Source organism: Lathyrus oleraceus, chromosome 7 (genome assembly GCF_024323335.1).
Source record: "Lathyrus oleraceus cultivar Zhongwan6 chromosome 7, CAAS_Psat_ZW6_1.0, whole genome shotgun sequence".
Lineage (NCBI taxonomy): Eukaryota > Viridiplantae > Streptophyta > Magnoliopsida > Fabales > Fabaceae > Lathyrus > Lathyrus oleraceus.
In genome coordinates this window covers 73,375,316-73,386,907 of record NC_066585.1, presented here as the reverse complement: position 1 = coordinate 73,386,907, position 11,592 = coordinate 73,375,316, and the positions used below count along the sequence as shown (strand labels likewise).

The 11,592-nt window shown below is 35.5% G+C and overlaps 1 protein-coding gene across 1 annotated transcript; it reads left to right on the top strand.

The window, feature by feature from the left end:
• The first annotated feature begins 3,273 nt into the window (after positions 1-3,273).
• LOC127106194 (sialyltransferase-like protein 2) lies at positions 3,274-10,615 on the top strand. Its single transcript, XM_051043485.1, has 12 exons — positions 3,274-3,594; positions 3,698-3,771; positions 4,793-4,882; positions 5,115-5,192; positions 7,712-7,812; positions 8,216-8,408; positions 8,499-8,589; positions 8,677-8,741; positions 8,846-9,000; positions 9,095-9,176; positions 9,438-9,547; positions 10,045-10,615. Exons 1-12 carry the CDS (start codon positions 3,501-3,503, stop codon positions 10,238-10,240), a joined length of 1,329 nt encoding a protein of 442 aa, XP_050899442.1. The 5' UTR covers positions 3,274-3,500; the 3' UTR covers positions 10,241-10,615.
• The last annotated feature ends 977 nt before the right edge of the window (positions 10,616-11,592 follow it).

The following is an 11,592-nucleotide window of genomic DNA, read 5'->3' as shown; positions in this document are numbered from 1 at the left end:
CATAATGAGTTTCTTTTTCTTTTACATGGGACGCAGTTTTGTTATTTTTTATTTGAAGAAAGAAAATATCCATTCTAGAATTTTTTACTCAAATATTTTAAATTTTCAAAAAAAAAATCCCTAAATAATTCAGTTTTCAAATAATTTCCTAAACTATCACAGTTTCAAACAAAAAGTTAAGACGTAGGTGTCAGATCAATTGGCGTTATCCTTAATTTTTAAGAGGAGCCAATTGAATTGGCTACAGCACACAGTGCTGCCAATCCAATTGACGTCCATGTATACTAAATGAGAGGAAACACCAATCGGTCTGGCGCTTCAGTGTAATGTGCAAATTTTTTTGTATAAATAGAGGTGTTGTGTGATTCATTTTTCCACATCTCTTTTCATCATATTGCAAACATGTTTCGTATTCGTCGCCGCTATGAAAAAGTGATTTATTTGAGAGACAAACCTCCGATGGAGATGTTCTTCTGAAACATCTGTCATTTCGATCAACTAAAGAGGGAGCTGGTTCGTTGGTTAGATGGAAAAATACCAGAAGGGGAAAAATTAGAAATATTGAGAGACTCAAAGGTGTATTTATTTGGGTGCGAGTAAAAACTGATAAGGATGTTAGGGAAATGATGTTTGGACCAGATGACATCAGTTTGATTGTTGTAATCAGTTAGAAATGTTGTTTTTAAATGTTGTGGTTAAGTATTTTCATCTGTTTTGATATTTGTTGTTTGTGTTGTTTATTTAGACTTGTTCGATTTTAAGTGTGCTTATGTTGGAGTGATGTTTGTTGTTAACCTTGTTGTAACAAAAAGTTATTAATATATAAAACTCCAAGGTTACAAAAATTAAAAGGAGGTACTAAATTATGATGCAGAGGTTGATTTTAGATTGAGACATTTTTTCTTATTGTTTATGGGTTGACGACATATACTACATAATCTTATCATTTTATCAGTCGTATCCATTTCTGTTCTAATACATGTGTTGTTTGGCCGTCCTTTTTTCTTTCTTCGCATCTCATTATTGTGCCAAACTATATCCCTTTCATATGGAGGTCAGTATTCCTCCATTGCTAGCACCGAGAAGCTTTCGTTATACACATTCATGACGATAATGGCCTTGTAAACATCGAATAGATGGTTGTAAGCGTCTTGGCGAGTATGTGCGCATGCCGCAATGACATGGGAGTAAGGAATATGAAATACCTGAAACTTTCCACAGTCGCATCAATTTGTGTTTAGTCTGACAGCATAAGATAAACTTGGCATTCCCTCATTATGGTCCATTGTTTCCTGAACACTAAAATTTCGCCTATGACGGTCAAAGATTGTAACCGTGTGTGTGGTAACTTTAATAGTTTCCTCTTTCATCACTTTCATACAACACTCACTGAATAATTGACCTAACATTAACACTGCACTTCATCTTTCACCTCTGATTGCGAAGGTAGATGCCAACCTAAAATAGGTTGTTCTGATCAATGCGATTATTGGTAGATTTTTAATGCCTTTGAATACGCCGTTCATGCATTCCATAAGATTTGTTATCATGTGGGCCCATCGACAACCCTTGTCCACTGCTCTAATGGTATGTTATCCACCAACCTCCATTGTTTTACCAATTATTATCTCTAAATAATATATTTACTTTTATGGTGCAGATGGTCGCCACGTGGTATGAGTTACAACAGATGTCCTAGACACTGTATTACTCAGTATCGCAACCTCTTGGATCACCTTCGACCAACAGATGTATTGCCATTAACCTAATTAATTTGTAATAATTTGTTAATTTCTTCTAACAAATTTATAATCTAATATATGTTCACATTTCAGTTCATTTGACGTCCATATCTAAACTTGGATTATGACCATGAAATCAACGAACAAGACGAAACCGTTTGGACTACATGCACACCGATCATAAGATTCACCATTGTGAAGATGCACCATAGTGATCGTGTTAAATTGCAGTTCGATATGCTTTAACACATCCCAGATCCCCCGATAAACCTCGGGGAATGGCATCTACGAAAATTAACGACCAATGGAACTTTAACCCTTGGCAAAGCTTCGCTTAATCTAAGTGTCGAAATGGAAGCCCCGACAAGACCATGTCTTAACTGACGTTGTGATGCCAACCGAATAAAAACCAAGTCGTAATTATATGGCTTGGTACATATTGGTTGGATTTGAGTTCCTCGCCGAGGATATGTACCTATACAACCCACGCCAGGTAACTTACATACAAGAAGGTTCAACATCTAACCCCCGTCAACATTCTCAAACCGGTTACTCACAACCCCCTATCCTTAAAATTTCCACAAACACACAAACCTCCGATCCTAACATGCCAAACACCCAACCACAATACCAAGAGCATACCCCGTACCACCATTAACAAGTAGATCATCATCAAGACACATAACACCACTATGCATCCAATACATCACCCTACCATAGCCGTCTTAGCCAAAACATCCAACGATCATTTAATACCAACCGTCCCTCCTCATACTATAGCCAATAAGGCTAAACATTACAAAATAAAAACACGCAACAACCATATGGCTACCAAACACCACAACAATCATTTCAATCTTTCCTCGATGCATCATTCACACCAATGTCGCCTTCAATCGTCCTGGTCGCCCTCCAATAACTCAAACACAACCCGACTACTCTAGCATGGGTCACAAACTCAACTATGGCGGTAGCGCTTCATTGTATACACAAGACTACGTGAATTTGTCTGAATATCTTAGGCAATCTCCTGCAGGTGATGGTGATGTTCCTAGGTCCTCAAATACTCAAACACCTGGGATGAATCATTAGTTCAGGGTCACGCGTTCGGGTAGGTAGGGGATGTGGGACCGAAGGTCGGTTAGGTCATCCCGATCAACGACATTAGTCTTTTTGTGTAAACGCATATTAATATTAATATCAATTGACCCGATTTCAACTTTTATCTAAAATATACATTGTTTTTAAAAAAAAATACGAAACACACATAAGTGTCCGACCAATTGACGTCTCATTTATAAATTAACACACAAGCGCCAATTAGATTGACATCACTAGGTGCACTAGCCAATTCAATTGACGCCACCTCTCAAAGTCAAAGAGCATGCGCCAATTCATCTGACGTCACCTCTTCAAAATGAAATACTTTAAAAAATAATCTGAAAAATAAATTATTTTAGAATTTTTTAAAATATTAGGTTATTTGGATAAATAATTCTCCACTCTATAATTTAGAAAAAGTATAAAATGGAAAACCATTTTCGCATTTACCATATGTTTTTCTCCAAAACAACTCACATCTTTATGTAAACTTTAAATTTTTCAACATTTGATCAACAAATACTCAGAAGTTCAGTGGAAATCAATTTTCATTCATACATCAAGTGCTTTCAACACCAGATTCAATCTCGAGAGCCTCATAAACCCTAATTCACATCTCGCAGTTCATCAATTATCTTCAATTGGCAACTAAGTTCAATGAGGGTTCTTCGATTGGGCTTGTTGCTTGCTCTGGCATCTGGATTTGCAGCCATTTCCATTTACATCACCGGACTCTCCGATCCTTCTGTATGTATGTATGTATACAATGTTTTTCAACATCTTATTGAAATTGTAAGGGATTCGTTTCAATTGCGTTAAATCTAATGATTATTGTAATGTAACCGTTGAGACAGATACCAATTATCAGCTCACAGATGATGAAACTGAATCGTTGCTTTCGTTGCATAGTTCTTTCGAGAAGTGTGTGGTAAGGTTTTCACTTCTGTGTTGGTGCAGTTGTCTCAGATTTGTATTGGTTTTTGTGTTTTTGGTTTTCTAGTATGTTTAGGTGATGTGTGAATTTATGATTGTTTAAGTGGTATTATGGGAAGGTTTTGTAAATCTGAATTTTGGTTTGGTTTTGATTGGGCGGCAATGATATTTTGATGTAAAATCTATGCAGGTTGTTAAATAGTTGAATACTTTACTAAATTCACTAATATTGAATTATAGATATAGACTTAGGTGAGTTGGACATATAGGAGTAAGACATGTAGATTATGTGGTAAGGAGAATAGATCAGATGTAGAGAATTTAATCAACTAGAGGTAGAGGTAGACCAGGAAAAACTACAAGAGAGAGTTGGTTTTTGGAGAGTTTTGTCTATATCTTGAAATGTGCTTGATATTTTTGAAAATTTAAAAAAATAATATACTACATTAGCAATATAAAATTATATTATTTTTAAATTTTAAAAAAAATATCAAATACATCTCAAGATATATATATGCAATCCTCCAAAACCTTTCTCTTCAAAACCTTCCAAAAACCAACTCCCCAACAGACCCTAAGAGAAGTTATTAAAAAAGATCTCGAGATTAACAACTTGGATAGAAACATGGTCCTGGATAGAACATTATGACAAAAATTGATCATGTAGTCGACTCCACTTAGTGAATAAGGCTTGATTGTTGTTGTTGTATTGGATTCTGGAAATCTGGTAATGGTTAGGGAAAACTCTTGAAGCGAATGTCAGAACTCAGAAGGTTATTTTTAAATGTTTAAAGCTACTGTGCTTTCCTTGAAAGGATTATGCCAGTGAGTTGTGAAGTACTAGTAGTAGTTTAAGAAAATTTATTGCAGTATGGTATTCATTTTGGAGTTTCTATTGTAGTATTTTGGCTTCGATTTGTTTTCATGTTTTCATATAGTCTCAATCTTCCAATCTTATATTGAGTATGAATTACTTGGATGGCTTGACTGTGTAGCTAAATTTGTGTTTTGTGCAGAGTGCTAATGGACTTGGTCTAAAAGCAGCTAGGGGTAGTGATTACTGTCAAACCACAATAAGTTTTCCAAGTGACACCATACCAAAATGGGTAAATATTTCTATTCATTCACTGACCTGATTTTATTCATAAAGTAAAATAAAATATTGCATGTATGGTCCTCAAAAATATGTCAACCATGACAACCTAGAATCCAGGGAATAACAGTTTCTTCATATTCAACAGTATGGATAGTGAAATGAATATACTTAGTTACAAATGGTTTAAAAGTAGATAAATAGTTGCCGTGATTGTTGACTGACGGAGATTTCTGTGTTGACAGAAAGATCCCAAAACTGGTGAACTTGAAGCTCTATCTTTTGATTTTAACCTATGTGAAGCTGTGGCCACATGGGAACAGGTAAGCAAATTGGTCTGCGTTATTTGTGATTGTGAATACCTATAAATGCATAATATCTTTCATGGGATATAAAACCATATGCTTTTGATATTCTATTTTGATAGATACTCCTACTAGACTGTCAAATTACAGATTTTATAGTGTACCACAAGGCTGTTAAATTACCCTTATCATCTCTTTCGTAAATGACACTAGGTTGTCAATAGCGCGCTATAGCGGTGTAGCGTAGCGGCACGACCCCTCACCGCTACGCTATTGGCTTGTGAAGTGCTATTAACAATAGCAGTCATAGCGGCCACTAATAGCGGTGTTGTAGCGGCGCAATAGCAGTGCCATAGCAGTTTGCTGACCACTATTCCCATTTTGGCTGCAAATTTGTAAATCCAAAATTTTTAAAGTATTGAGTGGATCATCAAATTCTTTAATGAAATTATGAGGTCAAAGCGCATGCCGGATGAATGGAGAAGAAAATTTTTAGTTTCAATCTATAAGAACAAGGAGCATATACAAAATTGTGCAAATTATAGGTGGATTAAGCTTCTGAGTCATACCATGAAGTTATGAGAAAGAGTGATTGAAAGGAGATTAAGAAAAGAGACGAAGTCACTGAGAATCAATTTGTTTTATGCCTGGAAAGTCGACCATGGAAGCAATTTATCTATTACGGCATGTGATGGAGCAGTATCAGATAGACCAACAAAACCTGCACTTAATTTTTCTTGACTTTGAGAAGGCATATGATAGAATGTCTATAGAGATTTTGTGGAAAACCCTAGGAGAAGGAAGGGGTTAGGATTGCATATATTCGAGTTGTATCCAAGATATGTATGAAGAGGTATCGACTAGTGTGCGGACGCAGGGTGGAGAGATGAACGATTTTTCCGTTACAATTGGTTTGCGTCAAGGTTTAACCCTAAGTCCCTATCTTTTTACCTTAATTTTGGTTGTACTCACGGAACACATCCAAGAGCTAACACTGAGATGCATGTTTTTTGTAGATGATATAGTTCTTCTTGAAGAGTCGAAAGAGGATTTAAATGAGAGGCTGGAAACTTGGAGGCGAGCTTTTGAAACACATGGTTTTCGCTTGAATAAAAGTAAGACGGAATATATGAAATGTAAGTTCAACAAAAGATGAAGCGTTTCTAACTTAGAGGTGAAAGTTAGAGACCATATTATTCCTCAAGTCACACAGTTTAAATATCTTAGGTCCGTAATACAAAATGATGGAGAAATAAACCATCAAATTCAAGCTGGATGGTTGAAATGGAGAAGGACATCATGTGTTTTATGTGATGCAAAGGTACCACTCAAGTTGAAGGGAAAGTTTTATTGGACTGCGGTAAGACCTACGATTTTGTACGAGACAAAATGTTGGGGGTTAAGAATTAACACGGGAATAAAGTAAGTGCAGAAGAGATGATGATGTTGCGGTGGATGTGCGGTAAGACTTGACATGATAAAATTTGAAATGAAAATATTAGACAGAGTGTCGGGGTAGCGTCTATGGTAGAGAAGATGGTGAAAAATAGACTTAAGTGGTTTGGACATGTAGAGAGAAGACCGGTAGATTCTGTAGTAAGGAGGGTATATCAGATGGATAGAAGGCAAACAATTAGAGGAAGAGGAAGACCTAGAAGGACTATCACAAAAGTTATTAAGATCTCGAAATTAATGATTTGGATCGAAGCATGGTCCTTGATAGAACATTATGACAAACGTTGATCCATGTAGCCGATCCCACTTAATGGGATAAGACTTACTTGTTGCTGTTGTATCTTGATCTTTTCGATTGCTTCTTATTCTTTGATATTCACTGTTCTTCGCAAATCTCCCCTCTTCTTCGCCGTTCCAGCTGTACTCCCCTTTGTTCTCCCTTGCCTTCCCGTTTTCCACTGTTCTCCCGTGCCTTCCCCTTTGCCCTGTTTGCGTTACTCTGTTTCAATTTTAATAACAACCATGGCGTCGTCATCCTATGCCTCTGCAAGTGTAACACTAACTTCCAGCAACAAAAGTTATTTTAAACCTATTGGTGGCAACCTTGATATTGATTGGTAAAGGAACTTTTATAAAGGCCAGAGTAAGAAAACAATTGTTTGTGATTTTTGTGAGCACCCTTCAACAGGAGGAATAACCTTTATGGTTTGATTTTGATGGGATATGTATGATGTTGAAATTTATATTTACTGTTGAAATTTTATTATATATGCTGTCGCAATTACTATTTTAAAGTATTTATGTTTCTGTTGGAATTTTTATTTCCTATATCTTTTTTAGTCTTCACAATAGCGGTCTTCCCGCTATAGCATTTTGGGGGTTCGGTGCGATATCTGAGATTAACAACCCAGAAATGACAAATGTTTGTTGTTAATTTTGTTAATGGGGGAGTTGAGCCCATGACCCCCTTACTATTGGCATCGATGCCAGCTGTCTTTTGATTTTTTCCTTTTTTAGAGTTCTGTAGAATGAATTTATGATTTATGCCTTACATGTTATTGTTGTGTCTAATGATTGCTCAGGTGCGAAATAGCACCACTATACTCACTAAGGAATTCATTGATTCTTTACCAAATGGATGGGAGGAGTATGCTTGGCGTAGGATCAATAAAGGAGTACAACTGTAAGTAAATGTGCATCTGGATTTTACTAAACAAGTGTGTAATCATTAAATAATGATAGCCTATAGGGAAGAAAACCAAATTAAATTGCATTTTAATTCATTCATTTATTACAAATGAATTATACTGAGCATATTATTAATATACTCTATATAGTTGAGTCTAAATTTCCAAAAAGGTTATGTGGATTTCAAAACCTCAAATGAAGTATATCGACATTGAGCTTTTCATCATGAAGTAATATCACATGAACTAGGACAATCTGTCAATTTGTCTACCCTAAGATTTCTTTTAATTTGATGTTGAGAAGCAAACCATCCCTAGAATTAGCTGTCAGGAGTTCTTATTAAGAAGGATATTGAAGTTAATATAAAGTCTCACAAATAGGATTCTTCTGTGTTGCAGTAACCGCTGCGAGAACAGGAACTTGTGCATGGAGAAACTTTCACTAGTGCTCCCTGAAACACCACCGTACTTCCCTAGACAGTATGGGCGCTGTGCTGTTATTGGTAATTCGGGTGATCTCTTGAAAACAAAATTTGGAAAGGAGATAGATGGTTATGATGCCGTCTTAAGAGAAAATGGCGCTCCAACGCAGGTTAGTTGATCAACAATGTTTTTCTTTTTTTCTTTCAATTTTGTCTCAAAAATTAAGACTTTGTCCAATAAGTTCTATTCCCAACTGCAGAACTATACCGATTATGTGGGTAGGAAAAGCACTTTTCGTCTTCTAAATCGAGGATCTGCCAAAGCACTTGATAAAGTTGTAGAATTAGATGGTATTGCTAATTGTTATAATATGAGTTCCACTTGTTACAATGCCATTATGAACTATTAGAGCCTTACCATAAATGCTGTTTTTGCAGAGAAAAGAAAAGAAGTCTTGATAGTAAAAACAACCATTCATGACATCATGAACAAAATGATCAAGGTATGTTTCCTTATCAATGGAAATCACCTTCCAAGATCCTTTATTTGCTGTGCTACACATTCTATATCTCCATTTGCAAAGCAATCGGCTTTTGTCTTCTGCAGGAACTTCCTATAAAAAATCCTGTATATCTCATGCTAGGTGCTTCCTTTGGTTCAGCCGCAAAAGGAACTGGGCTTAAGGCTCTTGAATTTGCCCTCTCCATGTGTGATTCAGTTGATATGTATGGTTTCACAGTGGATCCTGGCTATAAAGAATGGTATTAGATGATTTGTTGGAAATTAGTATTTTTGTTTAATTGATTACTTTGAAATATGATTACTTGATTTGTAGGCTTTATAAATTCATTTCAGGACAAGATATTTCTCTGAATCTCGTCAAGGCCATACGCCATTGCATGGTAGAGCTTATTACCAGATGATGGAATGCTTGGGAGTAAGTAAACTATACTTATTATTAGTTTACCGTTAGTAGAAAGCATTTAGAAACAGTTAAAGTTAGCATCATGATGATTTAAAGTTCTTGAGGCATAGGTTGAAGTGACTCTAAGGACTTTCATTCGGCGCGTAAGGAAAGTAAAGACATTCCTTATTGTTGGCTGATAATTATGCATTGACTTAGTGCCTAGCAGTATGAATTTAATCACGATTCGTGTTTTTCTAATCATTGACCTTCCCTACTTTCTTCATTGTTAAGCTGATCAAAATCCATTCTCCCATGAGGGCTGATCCAAACCGTGTTATAAAATGGGTTCCAAGCTCCCGTATTATAAGGGCTGCTAGAATTGCATCAGAGAAACTACTGAGGTAAATAGTTCCCGCTCCCCCCAATTTGTTTTTCTTTATTTCGCCTTACGAGCTAAAACCTTTTTGTATAGATTTTACTAGGGGTCTTATGTATAATTATCATCAGCCAACTATTCAAAAGTTTAATCTATTAGATGAAAGCTCGTGAATGGTTTTATATTTACTTCTCTAAGAATAATTGTAGTATCAAATCTCAAGCTTCTTGGCTCATGCTCTTACTAAGACTACTGAAACTGTGACAAATAGAATATCGAGTACTTTGTCATGTTCATGAGTAGAAGGTGTTCACGAGTAGACAAAACTTCATTTGGCATCTGTCATTCGAATTATGCCCAACTGTAAAAGTTAGAGATAGCGAGTAGTTTGCTATATCTGCATATAATATTCATGCCCAATGCCTAGTAGTTTGCTACATCATATTATTAGTTGCTAGTTGAGCTTGACTCTTGAGTATCTGAAACTAGCTGAACTTTCTCAATTCATTATGATTTTCACAGGAGAGTTGGAGCAGGATCTGAAGATCCATTGCGAGCATGTTCCATCATTAAGAAGCAAGCTAAAAGAAATTTAAATGCAATTTCAAACCTCCGAAAGGCAGCACTTGATCATATAAGGTATGTGAAGAGCACAACCATGTATCCTTTGGAGCATAATCCAGGACATGGGTTGCTTTGCACTGTCCCAACTGATTGAACCGTACTGAGATTTTATGCATTCAATTCTTGCTTTCGGGAAGCATCTGGCCGTCTACTATTCAAAAACTTCTCTTAATTCCTTTTGCACAATATATGTCATCAACTTGAAAAAATAGCAACGGAACTTCCTACTCAGGGTGCAGTGGCATATCTGCAAATTTTTTAATCTTTCTCATTCTTTTTTTGTTTCAAAACTACAAATACTCGGATATTTGGTTGAGGGCTACATGATAGAACAGCTAGGACACAATTTTTAGGCATCGGTGCTACTGAGTTGAACCCTAACGAGTTGAGCTGTAATGAATGTTTTTATTCTATATGATTACATAATAGAACAATAACTGTACACTCATAATATAAAGACTTTTACATACATCATACTGTTATTTCATCAAATATAGTTACATTCTCTGTGTTGATTTTGGATGCTCTATAAGAAATTGTGTCACTCTGTATATTTAGTTGGGGGTCAAAAAAAGCGCTAAATAATAGATTAGAGATACGTGTCCATAAGCCTTAAAACCCATGAATTTTGTTTTCCTAAGTAGAATTGAACTATTTGCACTTATACTTCTGTTTCCCAGAATGCAGGATATGATTCGAAATGTAAAAACTAGATGGGAAATTAGAATAGTAACCGCAATAGGAGATGGTAGAATATCATTTGAGGTAATTTTGATATGTACTGTTGGGATTTGGCTTGTGGGGATGAAAAAATAGTTAGACCAAATAGGGAGTATTATGATAGTTAGAGGTAGTAGAGATGAGAAAAGTTTGTAAGTTAAACTATTGAGAGAGGTCAAAAGGTTAATAATCTATGCAACTATCACATTTTGAGCAAAGTTGTTATATTCAAAATTTGAAAATTTAAAAGTTTAAAAAGAAGCTTTCGAGTAAGATTTATGTTAGTAAGAACAAAAAGATTCAAATATTGTAGGGAAGATAACTAATGCTCTAGTCTCAAAATGGTTGAATCAAAAGAGAAACCCTCCTAGGCCTAAACTCAAAGGGTCAAGAGTCAAATATTGTAGAAGTTGACAAGTTTGAATGTAAAATAACTATCTATTCGAGAAGCTTACTTAAGAACAATAAGGACATTTAAGTTTGATTTTTAGATAAGGACATGTGTCATGTAACTTTGACAATCTACTATAAATAAATATATTGATTTTAGAATTTGGGAGTTCATTTATTCTGATTACCTGGCCAAAAAGGTGCAAACATTTATTCTATTCGCTCCGTATCAAAATGATTATCATTTTAGAGAAAAATATTTGTTTTAAAATGAATGTCAATCTCATTTTTTAATCTTAAAATAATTACTATTCTTGTAACTGTATCGGAATTAAC

Bases quoted from the DNA above. Each gene is read 5' to 3' on its own strand.
- LOC127106194 (XM_051043485.1), top strand. From the start codon at position 3,501: ATGAGGGTTCTTCGATTGGGCTTGTTGCTTGCTCTGGCATCTGGATTT. The intron at 8,590-8,676 runs GTATTGCTAATT...CTGTTTTTGCAG, and splicing joins TAAAGTTGTAGAATTAGATG to AGAAAAGAAAAGAAGTCTTG. The intron at 9,548-10,044 runs GTAAATAGTTCC...TGATTTTCACAG, and splicing joins GCATCAGAGAAACTACTGAG to GAGAGTTGGAGCAGGATCTG.